The sequence below is a fragment of the Macrobrachium nipponense genome, chromosome 44 (genome assembly GCF_015104395.2).
Source record: "Macrobrachium nipponense isolate FS-2020 chromosome 44, ASM1510439v2, whole genome shotgun sequence".
Classification (NCBI taxonomy): domain Eukaryota; kingdom Metazoa; phylum Arthropoda; class Malacostraca; order Decapoda; family Palaemonidae; genus Macrobrachium; species Macrobrachium nipponense.
This window is the reverse complement of record NC_087221.1, coordinates 22,777,898-22,797,683: the sequence shown is the minus strand read 5'-3', so window position 1 is coordinate 22,797,683 and position 19,786 is coordinate 22,777,898. Positions and strand designations below refer to the sequence as shown.

The 19,786-nt window shown below is 34.1% G+C and overlaps 1 protein-coding gene across 6 annotated transcripts in view; it reads left to right on the top strand.

Annotated features, from left to right (window-relative positions):
- The window catches only part of LOC135204094 (CTD small phosphatase-like protein 2), a 100,824-nt gene extending 83,018 nt beyond the window's left edge, over nt 1-17,806 (top strand). For 5 of the 6 annotated variants that reach the window (XM_064234097.1, XM_064234095.1, XM_064234100.1 and 2 more), the window contains exons 2-10: nt 2,445-2,703; nt 2,930-3,108; nt 4,603-4,699; nt 5,287-5,614; nt 5,929-6,008; nt 6,273-6,446; nt 7,112-7,341; nt 8,695-8,821; nt 9,166-17,806. In XM_064234097.1, coding sequence (XP_064090167.1) covers nt 2,445-2,703; nt 2,930-3,108; nt 4,603-4,699; nt 5,287-5,614; nt 5,929-6,008; nt 6,273-6,446; nt 7,112-7,341; nt 8,695-8,821; nt 9,166-9,324 — 1,633 coding nt within the window. In that variant the 3' untranslated portion in view covers nt 9,325-17,806. The remainder of the gene's footprint in view (nt 1-2,444; nt 2,704-2,929; nt 3,109-4,602; nt 4,700-5,286; nt 5,615-5,928; nt 6,009-6,272; nt 6,447-7,111; nt 7,342-8,694; nt 8,822-9,165) is intronic. The other variant, XM_064234096.1, reaches the window with a different exon arrangement.
- Nucleotides 17,807-19,786: the final 1,980 nt, after the last annotated feature.

Genomic DNA, 19,786 nt, shown 5'->3' with positions numbered 1-19,786 from the left:
CACTGCATATGACGAGAGGTTTTGTGTAGTGTGTATTAGGTGATTGTACAAAGAGGCTTTATTTTTTCATTCAATAAAATCATGAAATACAGACAGATAGATGTTGATTAAATTTGTGGATTTTGAGAAATAGTGGATTCTACAGACTTAGTATTTTTATAATACTACTGTTACTGTTACTCACTCTGTCTTTCAGTTTCATTGTCACCCATTGCTACTCTCATCAGACTCAAGGTCTTTTGAAAGTTTCAAAGCAGGACTTTAAGATGTTAATTCAGAGATTATCACTGCTATTTTGGCATAAAGCAATAACAACTCTTGACAGTCAAATGTAAAATTATTCTTATATTTTCAGTTTATCTTTTCCTCTTCATAATGTGATTTGTCATGTCTTTTAAATTCTTTTTCTAGTTTTTTAGCAGATGTATATTCTGTTCTCTTTTAGATTTCTAGTCAGTTCATGGCCCTTGATCTTTGAGAATGTGTTGTCTTTGATTACATCATTGTCATTAATCTTTTTACATCAGCTTTTTCCCCCAGTGGGGTGAGATGGGGAATGTGATCTCTCTGCTCGCATCTGTCTTGTGGCGTTTCTTCCTGAATTCCAATCAGGTCTAGGTCTTCATCTATTAATTTTTCCTTGATTTCCAGGCCCTTCGTATGGCTTTCCTTATTTCTGTTGCTTCCATATCTACTGCTTCTCTGACCAAATGCCCCTTGTCCCTTCCCATCAGAAGCTCAAACCATTTCAGTCTCTGAAATTTCAGTATTTGTTCGAGCCTCTGAATGGCACATCTCTACTTCAGCTCTTCATTCATAATACGGTCTGCCCATTGTAGTCTGGCCAAGATTCCTAACATTCTAGAGACAAATTTTCAGCCCCCATTTTCCAATTATCTGCTCCCTTTACCAGCTTTATTTACTCTTTGCAAGCCCTTGCTCTCTATACCAATGACATTTTTATTTGCCAGTGGTTAGCTATCTTTCCAGTTTATCCATGCTTCAGCTAGTCATTAGAATGTCTGATATGTAATATTAAAAATAAAACTGTTTTTGAAGCTGGACCAAATTAAGCTACTCAAATCATCATCTTTTTTCATATTTGTAGATGTATTGTTTTTTCATACAAAGGAACTTGTGGTTAATGCAGGATAATTCTGTTTCATGTTTTTCCCCAATTATATCCCGACAATGAAAAAAATCAGGTACAGGCAGTCCCTGGGTTACGACGGGGGTTCCGTTCTTGAGACGGGTCGTAAGCCAAAAATCGTCGTAAGCCGGAACATCGTAAAAAATCCTAAGAAGACCTTACTTTTAATGCTTTGGGTGCATTGAAAACTATGTAAACTGCATTCTTATTGCATTTTTCATCAAAAAAACCTTCAAATATTGATTTTTTTGCATTTTTGGTGTCATATTTCATCTGCCAGATGAGCGTTGTAGGCGTCGTAACCCTGGAAATAATGTCTGATTAATATAATTGAGAAGCGCCTTAACCTCGGAATGTCGTAACCCAAACCCGTCGTAACCCGGGGACTGCCTGTATTTTGGTTTGCTAATAAACCTTATCTACAAGTGCGTAATGAATGTTTTTGTGTGAAATGTATTTTACTACATTTTATTATTATCATCATCATTACTAACCGAATAGACATTGTTCTTTCAAACTTACATTATGTATGTATTGTTGCTAGACATAATTATTTAATATACAATGGATCTTGTGAGGGAGTTCTCACTCACTTATTTCTTGTCAGGAGATCATCCCCAGTTTGATAACCTGGACAAATTCTTTAAATCTAGATTCCTTTTTCAGCAGGAATGTCCCCTTTGGCTTCATCTAGTGTCCCTATTTCTTTCTTATAAATCCTTAAAGGGAAAGAGAAGTTTTAGGATCTTATCTGTAGCCTTTTAGTGTTTAATATGAAAAGACTGTTTAGTGCCACATATATTTCTTACAGTAGGAGTGATGGTTGTGTTCCGAAACTGGAAAACTGGCCTAAGCGCCCGATTGAACGTACTGTTTGCTTTGTATTGGAACTGCAATTCTGACTCGTGTTAAATTCACACTAACCTATAGGAAACTTACTTTGCACTGTATGTATTCTTATTACAAATGCAGCTGTCGTATTTTAGTGCATCACATTGGTGATCATTTTAAATTTTTAGGTAGCCCTGCTACATAGACTATTCCCTTTATATATTGATAATATTATCTGTTGTCTGAAGTATATGGATGCAGTACTTTTCACAAAATCTGTTGCTTACTTAAACAGGCAGGTTTTCTATGAAAGAATTGGCCAATTTATTGGTACAGTATCCTATCAATACCAAATACGTACATACCCTCTCCTGAAGTTGTACCAACTTTACTGACATTCTCTGATTTTCTCATTGATATGTAATTTGCAGCCTTAGTACAGCAACATTCTCTTTTGTTTCAGGAATGTGGTAGACTTGAGGATGAACCTACGTTACCGTGTGAGCCGTCGCCAACGCAGCAGCCCTGCTAGTAGCAACAACAGCAACAGCGGTGGTGGTGGCGGTGGAGTTAGCAGCAGTGGTAGTAAGACCCACCACCGACGTACGCCCCTCTCTCCTGCTCCCCGAGCACTTTCCCCATCACAGCTTCTCAAATCTCATCCCGTGAAAGCACCCAGGTCTCACAGGGCAATCAAGAGAGCTGGTGGTGATGCCTTTGAGGTATGTCTTGGGTATGGTTTTTCTTAACATAGAAAATTCCATTTGCAATATTTAATGTAGGTTTTGTAGATTGTGGGACTTTTACCCTTTCTTAAACTGTAATTGTAAAAAAGCATAGTACTTTTGATAATTGATTTCCATTTGCAGTCTGCAGTACATTAACTACATTTCACTGGAGCCATCTTTTTATCACAGATTTGCCCTTTCATAATGTTACTTTTTTCAGGAACAGAATGAGAATTATGTGCTCTCTCCAGCTCAGTACAACAGTGTGGTGAATGTCTCTATTGCTCATCACACACCTCTTCGCACACGACGTTTCTCCAGTCAGACTCCTGTCATTGATTCTGATAACAACATTATCTCACCCAAACTGCTCAAACCACGACCTCTTAGAGTTAGCAAGTAAGTCATTATATAAAATAAGTAGCCTCATATATTTTGTTGGGGTTAAATAGACAAAAATAATCGAAATACTGTATTATTTTGAAGAAACTACAATTCAGTACTAGAAAGTATGGGGTGTCAGAATAGTTGTAAACAATTTCTTTTGTTCCTAAATAAGTATTTTTTTAACCAAAGTCAATTCATTCAATCTTGGTGGTTACATCAAGGTCAGAAGACCTCATGGTGGTGGCAAGTAGCATTTGAGACATCCTTTTAAAAGAAATTTCTTTTATGACACTTCTGTAGTAGGGAAGGAGTGAGGAATTCTCTTGGGTTACATATACCTGTAGCAGTTGAAGATAACATGGTTATCACAAATTTCCATTGTTTAGAAAAGAATCAATCTTGGTGATATGCTGGAGCATTTTCATAAGTTCAGAAAAATCACCTACGTAACCTGAATAAACACATTTCCCTCCTGGAGGGCAATGCAAGGATCATATGGTATGGGTGTCCACCTATTCAGTTGTTCTGTATTTAAGGCATGAGATGGCTCGAGTTTATGCTAAATGGGGACAGTCACATAATTGAAACTTGTTTATTACTAGGGGCTCAACATTTGTTCCTTCTCAAAATTTGGCAGAGAATACAAAGAACTAGAGGAGAATTAAGTGTTTTATAGAACACATAAATTACTTACAGATCCAGAAAATATTTTAATGATGAGAGCAAAATTTAATTTTGGATGAAAAGCAGAAAAAAAGGAAGAATGGTTTGAATTCAGAGCTCCCAAACATGTTACTGTTGGAGAGAATGAAGTAAGTAAAGAGCCATGAACCACATCAAAAGTATGTTTGGTAAGCTAGATTGTGATTAGAACATATGTGAGTGGATTTTTACAAGCCCCTCCCAATAGTGGAATTCTGAACTTTTACTTTCTATACAGTGCTCCTTTTGTCAAGTTTAACAGACATCTGGAGCAGAATAATAAAAGTGTGGTCAATTTGATAAAGTTCAACCGTTAAAACAAGACTGTTGATCAGCTGATTTTTTTACAAGAATCCACCTCATGATTCACAGATCATAGGTAGCTGGAGACTTGATGGTTCCAAGTACTGGAGTATCAAACAACTCTAAATTACTTGTGACAATCACACTTTTTTACAGGATTTAAAAAGTGTTATTTAATACTCTCAGGACCATGGAAGTGGCAAAATCTCACAGTGAGCTTATTTATGACATGCCAAACTAGGATATGACTATGTGGTCTTATTAAACTGATTTTTATGACTAGTGTGCCATTGAAATATTGCCAGAATGCTCTTTTCATTTGTGTTAATGATTTCATTATTGTGAAGAATGACATTAAAGAATGATCTGCACTACTGTCTTTGTAGTATGTCTTCTCTGACACTGAAATTCAGATAATAACAGTGTGAACTTGAAAAACTTTTCATTAGTGTATATTAGTGTAATCACCTTTTGGTTTATACATTAGTATTTTGTTTTCAGGAGGCACAACCAGGCACCATCAGACTGTCGACGCCGTTCTCCAAAGAAGTCACATAGTCGGCGTCCTCATATTGTGCATGCATCTGAAACCACAAAGGTATTCTATTGTTCCTTCTCTCAGTTAAGCCTTTGACATAGCATGGATATTGTAACCTAAAATAGGTGTATTTCATTTCTTTAGGCTTCTTGTGAAACTTCATAGTATGTATTCCCTTTCTTCTTTTCCCATTTGGGGATAGCCATTAGTGTGCCTCACCCAGAGCACTGTATGTATTACTTTAGGTTCTTTGCAGCATCCCTTTTGCCCCTACCTGCATCCCCTTTCATTCCTTTTGTTATACCTCCATTCATATTCTCTTTCTTCCATCTTACTTTACATCCACTCCTAACAATTATTTCAACATAATTTTCAGTGCTGAATGACCTCACAGGTTCTAGAGCTTGGCATTTGGCCTAAATTCTATATTCCATTTCATAACTTTCTTCTTTTTTCAATAACTGGATCATTTATTGTGGAAATAAAGGTAAAATTTTACTTTCAAAACATCAGCAGTATTTTTCATGTTTGCCTGATAATTCAAGTGAACAATTTTTTTAAGCATAATAAGCATGTGGTATGCTTTATACATGCTTTTCTCAACGTTGTTCACAAAAATAAAATGTTAATGTTATTCTTATTTGCAGATGTTGAAAGAAGTACAAGAAATTAAGGCATCAGCCATGAATACGTCTCTCTTTTCCCCTGTCTATTCTGTGGACTCGTCACCTTCACTATCTCCATCACTGTCTGATCCCATGGGTGAACGTGAGTATGCAAGAGACATCATAGAGGAAGGGTATCCTGTGAAGAAGGACCAAGAAGATCTAGATGATGTCGAAGATGAAGATAGTAACACCCATGGAAGTATTTGTCCGGAAATAAGCTCTCACACTTCTGATCTCAACCATTTGACCACACGCATTCAGCTAGACATTCCACATATATTAGAATCTCCTAACCCTGATTCACAAGGTAAAGTAACAGGCAGGCATGTCAGCACATCCTGACTTGCTTTTTTTTGTGTGAAATTTCCAGTTTTTGAAATTGTAATTTGGTCTGCTATGCTAGTGCTTTTAATTCAAGTATAGTTATACATCTTTTAACAATTACATGATGTACATGTATTGCAATAGTAAGGAATGAAAATTTTAATAATATAATATCCAAAATGTTTTTGTGCCAGTTTTGTTATTATCTAAGGAAGTTACTGCTTAATATTTGTATATGATGGTATACTACTGTATGTTCAAAGTGAAATTGAGTAGAGCTGTTGTCCTTAAATTCAGGTTTAGAACCAGAGGAAGCTGAAATGATGATTTCCCAAGTATCACAGTGCTCGGTTCAAGAGAACAAGGAAAATTATGAGGTAAAGTAATGCATTTATATTTCGAGAGGTCTTGTCACGGTTTTTGATACTTTTACTATGTTTGTATACAAGTTTACTGTAATGTTTTATCATGTTTATAGAGATGTATATGTAGTAGTAGTCTACAAGTCATCATTACAAAGTAGATATGATGTTCCGCCTCTTTTAGGAATTAATCGTATTTGTATATTTGAAATTACTTTGCGAGATCTTGGCTTATTATTTGGTATTGAGAATGTCTTATTTGAATTGTCTGTTTTACAGAGTGGAGGAACATATGAAACTTCATGTGATGAAGGTTATGAGGAGTGGGAAACTTTCGACCCCTACTTTTTCATCAAACATCTTCCACCCTTAACCCCTGAGATGAGAGCACGAAATCCTGCTCTGCCGCTCAAGACTCGCAGTTCTCCAGAGTTCACTCTTGTTCTTGACTTGGTAAGATTGGTTGCTTGAGGTTATTAATTCTTTTGTCTCTGGTGTCAGGATTATTGAAATTATTGGAAGTACTCCATCCCATTTTATGTTTGCATTATTGGCAATGTTGTAGAAAGCATCATATTTGTCTTTTAACTGAAACAGATTTGGTCTTTCCAGTACAAAGTTTTCTATCAGTTGAACTTAATACTAATGAGTTAATAGGAATATCTTGGCATAGTTAATTTTATGATGAAATAAAGTACAATATTTTTGTATTAGACTCAAAAATGTGTTAAGGAGTTCTCCATTACAAAGTAGAAAGTGTATTACAGTAATTTTATTGCTTCTAGAAATTGGGCTCTTGTCTTTTGCCTGATTAAACGTTGGATCTAATATAATAATTAGAAATTTATTCATGCAAAATATAGCTACTCGGTTGTTATGTCACTAAAGCACTGTATATGGTACATCTCTTACAGCGGTCACTTTTGCTTTCAGTTCTTTATTCTCAAAGCAACAAGACACACTTATAGTTGATAATTTTCTAAATGAATACTTTGGATCATCCATTTTGTCATTTAGGTACCAATAGAAATTTAATGTGAGTCATTATTTTTGCATCTTGGATTTTTCAACGCCTAACAAAATAACATACTCACATGGTTACTATGTCTCAATTCTAGGATGAAACATTGGTCCACTGCAGCCTTCAGGAACTTGAAGATGCCACTCTCAGTTTCCCTGTTGTGTTTCAAGATGTCAACTATCAGGTGTTTGTGAGAACTCGGCCTTACTTCCGTGAATTTCTGGAGCAGGTATCACAGTTGTACGAGGTCATATTGTTTACAGCAAGTAAGAAGGTGTATGCTGACAAACTAATGAACTTATTAGATCCACAGCGTAAATGGATCAAGTAAGTAATACTGTAGTTTAATAGATTGATATACTGTTAGTAATAATTTTATGCATTTTTAGGTGTTAATATATTTAACATTGTATAGATGGTCCTCACAAACAGATCAGGTTCCAAGAGGCTTTACGCAAGTTATCAAACAGTCCTGGCTTAATTATACAACACTATCAAAAGTACTTATATTGTTCATGCAATAAAATTTGCAATGCAAAATATAACTTTTAAAGTGTATTAGTATGTCCTATTATGAATAAAGTGTATAATTTAGATTAGGAATTGGAAAAAGTTCTTAAATTACTCTAATTTTAAACTCCTTATTTAAGAAAAATTTTGACCAGTTTGATGAGAGTTGTAATAGTACAAAGGGATTTAGCAAAGTATTGTATAACAGAACAGTATTATATTTCTGATTTCATCAGACCAGTTTCTGTAACACTTGTAATACATACTGTCAACTCAGTCACCATAACTTTCACGTGGAACACCTTGTAGGATGAGCATATACATTAAACGTTTTAACAATATAATAAACTTGTAAGAGCGATACAAACAACACATCAATTGACAGAATTAGGAACATGGGGAAGAACGTTACCAGCTATAATTCAAAGTATTGTAGTGGCTGTTCATTAGCCTGCCATCTCTTATGAGTGTCAGGCAGAGCAAGTTTAAATATTTGGAAATTAGGAACAGGGATTATAATTTAAAAAAGTGTGCATGTCTAATATTTGTTTTTAAAGTTCATAGGTTTGTGTTTTATTGTACAGTAATCTTGGTTATGGCTAAGTAAAGCGTACTGATTGATTAAATAGAATCCTTTGCAGATGAAATCTAAACTAACTTTTTTACTTTTTGAGAAAGGAACTTGTAAAAAGAATAATTTTAGTTGTCAGGTTTTGAGAGCACCAGTTAAAGTTTTTATTTTTTGCATGTGTGACGGTCTCCAAAATACACATGATATTGTATTATAATTTTTTTGAGGTTTATATTGTCAAGGACACTGTTATTAAGTACCATCATTCTTTTTTCACTTTAGAATTGCTTGAATTTGGCTCTTCTTACATTACACACAGTGCATAATTTTTAAAAATTTTAACTAGATCACTAAATTAAATTCTGTAGCATCCTTGGGCTGGCAGCATATTGTGATGAATATCCTTTTTTAAGTAAATTGAAGAATCCATATGATGAAATCTTATGATGCAGTCTCTTCACTGAAGAAAAAATAATTTTTGAGTTTATTGAAATATTCTGTTTGAGGTCATTTTGAAAAAAGAATGCATTCATCTCTGTATCTTTTACTTCCTTTTGTAAATTTCATCCTGTATTGAATGTTGATACTGTCTTTTGCAGGTACCGACTTTTCCGCGAACACTGTGTTTGTGTCCAGGGAAACTATGTAAAAGATCTGACCATTTTGGGTAGAGATCTGTCAAAGACTATTATTGTCGACAACTCCCCACAAGCCTTTGGATATCAGGTGAGAATTTTTTCTTTTTTAGCTCTTAGATGATATGAGAAAGAAGTAAGGAATATAAATTCTTATCTATAGTAAATTTGGTAAGGAGTAATGTTGTCATGCAGTGAAGAGCTTAACATGATTGAACTTGAATGAAGCAGCTTATTTTTTTCAGACTGCTACAGTAGGCCCAAATGATTAAGAAAGAATTTTTTTATAGGTATAAAATTTTTTTGAAGTCAGTGGACTCATATGACATAGTAAGAATATTGATAACCCAATCTAAGCCATGTTGTCACTACACAGGATATAAAACTCTACCATATGTCTGTAATATTTTACCTATAGATTCATGATATTTACAGATTAACAATGGCATACCAATTGAAAGCTGGTTTGTTGATAAGGATGATAGAGAACTAGAGAAGCTCTTGCCATTTCTGGAGTCTCTGGTTGATAAGGATGACGTACGGCCCTTCATTAGGGAGAAGTACAAATTGGAGACCTACTTGCCACCTGACTAAACTAGTTGACTTGAGAAGGAAGCCTAATCGTAACAGGAGCAGTAATGACTTACTTTTAAGGGACATTGCCTTTTTCAGGAATTCAGATATGTGTCAGAAGTGCCTCATTCTGAGTTTGTGACATAAAAGTAACATTTGTACAATACTATATTCTAATGACCTGAAATTGATGTTGAGCTAAATGCTTTAGGAACCTTTTAAATATATAAGCCAAGATGTCAAAGTGCAAGATTTGATCTCCACATAAAAGCCTTAGCATACTTTCTTGTTTCTCTGGTTCAAAGTATTGGAAATAGACAGTCTCACATATTGTTACTCTTTCTTTTGCTCGAGTCATAGAAGAGAACAGTGCATGGCAGTGCTAATGCAATTTAAAGCACGGTAACTGTGGCCTTCACTTTCCTGATTCCAAAAGAAGTGAAGAAAACAAACTTAATTTTGATTGGTTAATTTATGTTTTTTATGGATATCTATGGAGATGTGAAGTGAAATAAGCTTCTGATGATGTTATCAAGTGCTCCTGTTGAACGATGTAATTACCATTGAAGAACAGTGGTGGTTTAGGATATTCCCCTTCCTCAAAAAGACCCGTTCAGCTTGAGGGGCTTTGCACTCACAGGATTCTTTTTACATTATATATTTTATATTTTATTCTATGCATTTGGAATGTAGAAGGTGAATATTAAGTGATTTAATGTAAAGCTGGTTAGAAGACAAACATATGCAAGATAAGATTAATCAGATTGTGTGATTGTTCTTTATACATTTTTGTTTCAAACTTTCTGGCATATTCAAGCATATAAAGTGTTGAAGATGATTTGCAGTGTGTACTAACTGATCCATCAAAGCAGCAGAAGCAGTAGCATTGCCCAGTAGTGTCTGTCACATGCAAGTGAAGGATGGATAATGTTACAGATTCCATTCCACACTCTGTAAAGTGTCCAGAGTTCCAATGGTAGTTGAACATTAGTGGAATAACATGAATGAACTCTAAGTTCAGTGCTAGGTATTTTAAAATAAAATATGGATTTATTTTGAATTACACAAGATGTCAGCACCAGAATTTCTTCAGCATTTATCTGTTGATGCCAGGATATATTTTTGTAATGATTCAGAAGAAATGTAAAATGTTTATAGAGGTAAAGGATTGATGTACGATTGTTGTAGATGATACGTTGATATATTAAAAAAAGAATTTAATTCAGGACATGCGTAAACAGTGAAAATTCCATCTTTGATTTACAAATTTTATCATTGTGGTTTCATATGGCTGCTTGTTTTGAAAGGGGGAGAAAGAGTGGCAATGTAAGAATGTGAAATTGGTACTCAAAGCATTTTCACTTTTGGTTCTTAATGAAAGTGCTATTATCAAGGCTGTTGTATAAGTTGTTACATTAGAATGTGTGCCATACTGTTGTTTTCTGCATAGGTGATGAAGCTTATCCAGTTTGGTATTGACCCTGTATGCTGTTATGTGGTTTCCAGAAAACTGAAGGATGATATAAATTTATTATCTTTCAGCAGTCACACTTCCAAGTCAGTTCACCAAGTGACCTCTTTATTTCACAAAGAACTGTTGTGTGAAATATTTTTAAGACCTTGAAAGTTTTGGGTTGAAGAATGGCCAGGGATGCTAAAAAGTTGGCAAACAAGCCAGATAAGAAAACATTCTTCAAATGAAAAGAATATTAATGTGCCGATGTAAAAATGAGTATGATTATTATGGAAGAACTAATGCTAGTAATTTTTCAGTTTCTTTGTATATATGTTGAGTATGGAAGATAGATTGTGATGGCAGTCAGTACCTGAGGAATGCTTGATGTTTTCCTTGGTGGGCAATCCTCTTTTCTTTCAACTGCATAATAAATGAAATGGTTGGAAAGTATATTTGTCTTTTTGAAGAAAATATTCATTCTTTCATTTTTTAACGTATTTCAATTAATATGCTATTTTGGTGGGAATAAAGAGGGACTCATTTAGTTGTGTGAGAGAAGTGTTTATTTGGCAAACCAAAAATTTTAACAACAGTGAAATTTTTTTTATTTTGAAGGTGGAAGTTTTGGTTCTATTCTGTGAATCTAAATGATTGTGAACCATCAGGATTTCTTGCCCTCTGGAATATAAAACAAGTGATAGGTCATTGTTGTTACAGTGTATTGTATTCCATCAATTACATTTGTGCCCTACGCAAATCTGTTTATGAGCTGGCGATGCATCAAGACCATTGGAATTACTATTTTCATTGTGGACTGAATGGTCAGTCATAAAGTTTATTTGAGGTATCACAATATTGCTCATGTAGGCATCAAGAGATAGTGCTAATTATGTCTTCAGTATGACTGAATCAGATATAAACTATCATATTGCATCATGAATTCCACTTGAATGTCTCTAAATTTCCCACAGCTATCTATTATAATGAATGACAACTTTTGTGGAATGAAGCAGATGATAATTTTAAAGCGGATTAATTTCACAAGAGTTATGGTAGAAATTAGTACAAAAAGGGGGAAATTAGTGGTACAGTGTACTGTTTAAAGCACTGTTTTTACAGTTAAACACTTTTATTAATATTTTTTTTTTTGCAAAACCGTTCATCATAAAATAGTCTTACACTGTACGGAATGCATCCAGTCACCAAAGCAAAACATTCAGGAAGCGAAAAATCCACTGTACATGCTTGGCCAACTCCCCCATGTCTACAGGAAGCTACCACTTCTCAATTAGTTGTGCCAGATTCCATTCAATAGGGAGGGGAAGGTTATGAGGGCATTAGATTTTTTGATGAATGGATTTGTTTAAAAAATTGGGTTTATTGTAAAAACAGTTTGTTTATGTAAAACTATTAATAATTAAATAACCTGAATTTCTATTAAGGGGAGACGATGATGTAGATGGTCTAGTAGGATGAGCTCGTAGAAGTTCCTTTCCAAACCCAGGATGGGGAGATGGGGTAACCAAGCCCAAAGGAGTGCTTTATGAGAAAAGGCTGTTAATGAAAGAATTCCAAAGACAATGGGTGATTTTATAAGTCATGGGTATTATAATGAAAGGATGAAAGGAAAATCCTAATGATACACTTGCAAAGCACCAGAGTTGGAGATATGATTACTCTAGAAATTCAGGTCTGGAAGTCACATTTTAACAACTGCTCCATGTGAACCAATTCCCAGTCCTGCAACAACAATAAAACTTATTATATGAATATGCAAGCTTCAGTTGACAGAATAACAAGTACTGTATACAAATACTATTTGAAGGAAATTTTGCCATGATCCTTAATATTTTTTGTCTTCAGTTGTAAAGGTTTTGGAAAGTTTACAACTGTGATAGATGAGATGTCAGTAATGGAAATCAGTTTTACAAGATAACCTTGTCTGGCCAGCCCTGTGAGGGTTTATAAAGAGAACAGTACTATACTCAAACATTGGTGGCTGTTTTAAGCTTTGCGCAAGCCAATTCCAGAGTGAGGAAAATGTAGCAATGATGTTAATGACAAAGTGTGATTTGGCTGTCCTAAATCAAGAATGTTATTTCCATAAAGAGGCTGCCAAAGTAACTTTTCCAATGACATTACTTGGATTTCGCTTACCATTTGATAGTATTTGTATCCCATAATGTCATCTAAATTCATAAAGATAATTATCCAGCCAAACATCTTCATTTATCCTAAGGTTATTCTGTTTGCATTAAGGATCATAGGTTAACAGCATTGCTATCACACTGGGGTAAATGAGTCTTGAAATAATTTCCTTTCTCAATATGGAAAGATTATATCGGTTATTTCTGTAAATGATGTCCGTTACTTGAGTTAGTTCTCTAGTTAAACTTTTGTAATTAATTTGGGTTTTTGCAAAGAAAATTTAATAATACCTTTTTGACATATGGGATATGCAGCCAAGTTAAGCTGTGATTCTTGAATTAGAAGTGTAAATCATGAATTACAAGTACAAGAATGTGATTCTTGGCTCATTTACAATATGAATGTCACTTTTCACTCATTAACTAATATGAAGAGTCTTCTAAATTCAGTTTCAGACTCTCTTGTTTGACCTGTAGGAGTATCATTCTGTTAATTCAGCATACTGTATAACATCTGAAAGTTGACTGAGGAAGATATTGCTCTGTAGCAAAGAAAAGGAATGGCACCAAGTATTAAACATATGACTGTTTTTACAAAAATCTATAAAACTAAGGTTTTGCTATACTTTCCACCCATTCCATTTATTTAAGATGTGTGAGACTGGAAGTGTGTGAATACTGTTGTACCTTTGAACTGAGACGCAAGCGAACAAGGTTCTTTTTGAGTTTTGGTGATCTGGTAGTAAGTACTGGACTTGTAAATAGTAATACATATATACCGTAAAATGCTTTATATATCTATAGTAATGGGTACAATAGTGTTTTTATTGATATGTCAGTGATGTAACAATTGATATCAATAGGATTTTAACCTTTAAGTTTCCTGAATTAATCAATGATTAATTTTGTGTGTAAATGACTGCACCTAGTTGTAAAATACTCCATGAATAAAAATGGAATCTTGTTCAAGTAAGTGGTATAGAGATCAGTTTAGGTAGCTTGGTGCAGATACTCAAAGAGTTACAAATACAGTGCATCATCAGATGATAGCAATAACAGTAATTTGGCTACCAGTTTCTTTGTGTAGTACAGTCAGTGATAGAATGATGCAGAATCGTGCTCTGCTGTTTGGAAGAACCAGCAAAGAGATTATTGCAATTCAAGGGGAAAGGCAGTGCCACAAGTGCATTTTCTAGCAACCTTTAGGGTCCTGTTACTAGAGTTTGCACCAAGTTCCTAATATTTGTGACCCAATAAAAGATGCATATCTGCCACCAGTACTGGCAACTTGGTGCATTTCAGTGGAAAGATTCTAAAGAGGCCAAAGAACAGACTTGTATGACACTCCTTAAGGTGCTCTTTGTGTCAGATGGTTATACTAATGAGAATTCTGCAGATAAAATTGAAATGTAAGCCTTCTTTTGTGTTTATCCCTTAATTTATGTAAATATTTTTTTAGAGAAATTCCTATTGCTAGCTTTAATTTTTATATGTATGTGTATATATATTATATACAGTATATGAATATAATTTAGATTGTAAAATAGTCATCTGTTAAACTTGTGCGCACATTTCTGGCATTCAGTTAACATTTATAAGTACAGGTAGAGTAGACAAGTTTTTTCTAACAATATTAAGGTTTTTTCCTCTGGTAAAATTTCAAATGATATTATTTCATTGTTGCTGTTGTTGTTACTGCTATTATTATTACTGTTAGCAGTATAGAAAAAAAGCTTATAATTATCATCATTATTTTTATGATTTTCTAGTATGTATTATTATTACTGAACCCAAAATTAGATTTTGTAATATAATAATAATTATATGAAGTGTACAACTGACTGACAACTGATATTTTCTTCCTCCCCCTTCCCTTTGGTGTGATGTTATTTGTTTGTATGTTTCAAGACAGAAGAGCAGCTGCATTTCAAAACCTGTTTTTATATGCTCTATGTTTCAGATTAGCGCACATGTTTTGGTTTGAGAATATTCAAATACAAATGAGTTTTACTTGTCATACCCAGTGCTTGGTAACGAAGGAAACACAAGTCAGATTTATTGGTTTACTTAATTTCATTAGGTTCATAAAATGATAAATGCCTTCCTAAATACTGTATATTTATTTTCTGTGGCATTAGAATAAAAAAAAACTATATTTAATGCACAAGGGCAGTACTACTTATTTTTTGTATTCTGTATTGTACAGTGTTCTTACCTGTATATAAGTTTTGATGAAGGTAGAAACTTTATATAATTTTATTTTTTAATTTAGAAGATGCTTTGATGGTTTACATTGGCAAAAGAGTGTACAGTAGTCGTATATTGATATTCTGTTGCTTTAAGCAGCTGTGAACTTTGTGCTATTTCTAAAGGGATGATGGCCTTATATATTTAATGTAGATAATGGCCTGATATTTCATACAAACTTCATTGAACCACTGTACTGTATTCTAAGTGAAATAAGTAACTTTTAGCAAAATATTTATGAAAGATCCTAAGTTTTATGTCTTGTTCATTATTAGAAATTTGAAATAAACCAGATCATTCTGGCATCTGGCAAATTAATGTTAAGTTGAAAAGCCCTGTGTAGGTTCTAAATTCATTTGTTTCCCTATGTTTATGCCTGGCACCAAATAGGGATGAATATTTGTGACAAAGCAACTCATTAAGGAAATGCTAGAGAGGTATAAGAATGGTATCTGTCCGCTTTGCTGATTTGTTCCTTTCTCTCTCTTTCTCTCTCCATAAATATTTTGAAAGTATACTGGTATGCATTAATGTGCTGTAATTCTTTTGGTAGTGATGCTGAGAATTTTAATTGACCTATACTTTATAACAAACTAACTAAATACTACTTTTGGATTTTAATCATGTACAAGAAAATTATATTGGAACTTCAAGATGGTCTGTCAGGGTTAAACTAGAGTTCATAAACCATAACCACCTGAATAGAGTAATTTATGCGGTTTGCTGGTGCTCCCTGTTACAATATCTACCATGTGCTCTATTACCAATACATACTAGTGACATCACAATCCTTGCTGATCTCATTAACTTATATGGCTAGTTAATTTTAATCTTTGAAATTCCTCAGTAACAATATTTGCTGAAAATATAAACTGATTAGTTTACAATGTAAAGCATAGATGAATAGCAAGGCTAGCCAATTACATAATCCAAACCAATTCCCACAAAAGCTAGACTGTTTCGGATGAGAGATGGTGCTTATATTTTGCCAATATGGAAGTTGGAATTTTTAAATTTTTGTGCTTGAAATATTTAACGTTGCTTTTACCTTCTGAAAGGTAGTTTTAGTGATGATTTAATCTGATGTAGATTAGTTGGGTTCAGAAGTATTTAGACCTGTTTGTGCGGGGATGTCTGGCACACTGCTTTGGTTATGAAACTGTTACAGATTTTCTGGCACACTGCTTTGGTTATGAAACGGTTACAGATTTTCCTCATTCTAACTGTGCAGCGCACTTTCATAACTGTTGGGTTGAATTATGCCCAGCAGTATATGAAAAGAAAAATGCATACCAGAGAATTATATGAGTTTTCTCTCACTAATCTCTCTATGAACTACTACTGTGCACCCAGTAACAACATAGGTTTGGTAATTTATGTTGTGGCAAAGCTATTTTGTGTATGTCAAAGTAAAATTGATTTTTAATATTTAACACATTTTTAACAGACTATGTAATTGCTCTTTTTATTGTAACGAGGTGATGTTTCCAATTTTAATACTTGATTTACCTTTGGTTTCATTTTTTTACTCTAACATGTTATTTATGAGTCTAGCTTTATACCAATTTCAGTATCCTTATATTGATTTTATTGTACATCCAGTATAGTGCGGCTAGTTACTGCAACACTCTCTCTCTCTCTCTCTCTCTCTCTCTCCTGTAGTAAAATTTTTAATATTGCCACTTTGTTTTTGCTCATGAGTATGCAGTTTATAATCTCTCCACCACTGCTAACTTGTAATTCTTCTTTAGAGATTTTTAGGAGTGCCATAATGAAAATTCAGATGGCTTTTGACTGTTTATTGCATAGACTTAGCTGTATTATCTGTTGTTTCCTTAAAGTACATTAAATCATTATGCAATGCATGATTTCTTTTATTTGCATAAAGAGTTAAGGACAAGTGTTGAGGTCTCCATTTATGACATTGCCCCATTTTCACGGTTGTAAATTTACCCCATTAAATTTTTTTTCTTTGTGCTACCAACTGTATATTATCTTGGTACAGTATAATTGTAGGTAATGAACTGATAGGTGCATATTTGTCTTTTATTATGCAATCTCTTGTAAAGCTGCCAGAGCCCCTTGGGTATATAGTTCTACTTGATGCCCGGTTTCTGTAAATTGTACCATTTTGTAAACTTTCATGTTAGTGAATAAGGTTTTTGTTTTTATAGTTTAATTGAAAAAATTAGTAAAGTAATTTTTGAGTTGATAAATGTTTTATTGTGTATCATACACAGATTTCTGGCATATATCCAGCTGCACTGTCATGTATATATGTACCATCATACACTGTGTATGAGGGGTAGATAAAGTACAAATTTATTTTGAAGCCCAGATTTACATTTGCTGTGCTGATGACCCATATCATAAATCTTGAACGGTAGAATTTGTAGTCCAATTTTGTGTATTAGATGATCTCATATCTCATGCCATTGCCGTAAAATATCCATATGGGAACACTTTGTACGCATTTGTAATTCTTTGGACTGTTGCTGTATTATAAAAATTATTACTACATGACAAAAAATAAATGTTACATCTGGTCATAGTACATATGTCGAATTTTGGATTGTGTCTGTACTATATTTCATCCCCCATGTACTTGCCTCCATAGGCCCTGTACATCATTAAGATAATGTACATCACTTTATCGTTTTGTTTCATTGTTTACCATTGGTCATTTCGAAGGGATGAGTAAAATATAGGCCTACTCAATAGTGTTTGTTCCCAGAATACTTGAATGAAAAGGACAGACCTGAATTAGCCCTCTAGAGGTCACTTTTAATACCTGCAAGGTACGTAAAAGCAGAAGTCACAACTTCTTGCAGCCCTGTAATAAAAGATTATTACAAAGCTTAAATATAGTATTGTTGTAATCAAATAATTGATTACAACAATATTATAAAGTGCTATGGTTTATTTTAACTCCAAAAATTCTCAGTAGGCTGTATTTAGTGTCACTTAAAAAAAAAAAAATTGGACACTATGTTGCTGAGCGTTTTGATATGATTGGTGACTGAGCTGAAGAATGTGCAAGGGGAGTAACATGATATCAGAAAGTACTTTCCTCTGGACATTGACTCAAAGATTGAGGATATCATGACTATGGAAATGGTAAGAGTTGAATGAAGATGGTAGCTCCTAATAAGAGAACTTATGCAGATATGGTAAAAGAAAAAATTTGTTAGGAATAATAAATTATTGAAATCAAACTTGGGGTTCTCATGTCCTTAAGGGTATTGCAGTTATTAATACGAAGGTTACCTCAAAAGGTAGTGCTATTATCTAATTGGCGTTTGCAAGTAGGCGAGACTGAGGTATGGCAGAGATCAGAGAGGGTGCTGACGCAGTGTTGCTTAAATTGAAACCAACAATAATGAGCAAGATGATGTGGCTGAAACGTTACTTGACAGAAACCACATACTGAGGTTTATCCTTGATGTGAGGGCAAAAATAAAGTTGCTAATTGTAAACCTGCTGCAGGTTGGACTACCACTTCATTCGGATATGTGAATCTGAAATTCGCAAAGCCATACATGAGAATTGTGATGAGGTTACCTTGCGATGAGGAACGTTTAGCATACTTGACAGGTATCAATGTGCTGTGACCTACTTCTATTGCCAGGGGTATGTACATTAAATTTTGAAGAAGGACTGCAAAAAAAGAGGGTAGAGTCTGTGGCAATTGTGGTGGTAGCTAATAGTGTAACAACTAACAAGAAGGGAGCCAGTGCCCCTATTTGTTAAGTTAAGTATATCTTAGTTTTACCAGACTAATGAGCTGATTAACAGCTCTCCTAGGGCTGGCCCGAAGATTAGATATTTTTACGTAGCTAGGAACCAGTTGGTTACCTAGCAACGGGACCTACAACTTATTGTGGGATCCGAACCACATTATATCTAGAAATGAATTTCTATCACCAGAAATAAATTCCTCTGGTTCCGCGTTGGTAGCCGAGCGCAAAATCCACTCATCCAACGGTTGAGCACATGTTGGTGCCTGTCCTAGATTTAATCGCCCTAGGGTAAAGAACAATAGTTGGGAATACTATTTTAGAAATTTTAAACGATGGTGTTGAGGTAGATAACGTTATGGGTTATCTGAAAGAATCTGGTTATCTTAATGAGCTATGATTTCAGTAATTTTAGTAATTTTTTATTTTAAAAGTATTTGTAAAAATTAAATTTCTAGAATTATTTTTTATTGGTTTCTATTGTCGCCATTCTTTAATTTCTTCCGTTCATATTTGAAAGCTGGTATCATTCACTTAGTGATAATTTATGTATTTCATTTTCATTAGGGCGCTGTATCTGATCTGGTGTTTGGTCTACAAGACCTAAATTTCATAATCAGTCAATCAATAAAAAACGATAAATGTTGAACAAATCTAGTTGTTTGTGTTAGATTGACGTTAACATATGCAGAATTTATTTTACAAGGAGAGAACACTCACTGCTCTAAATAATCTTTCTTCCGTGCCTGGAATAATTTGAAGTTAATTGTTTCCTTTCGTTCAAGGTTTCTGGATTTAGCGGTGCTGGTTAATCTAAGTAACCGAGACACCACGGTCATTTCTATGGAAATTGACGTTTTTCTATAATATTTTGGTTGCTTATCAAGAATTTAACA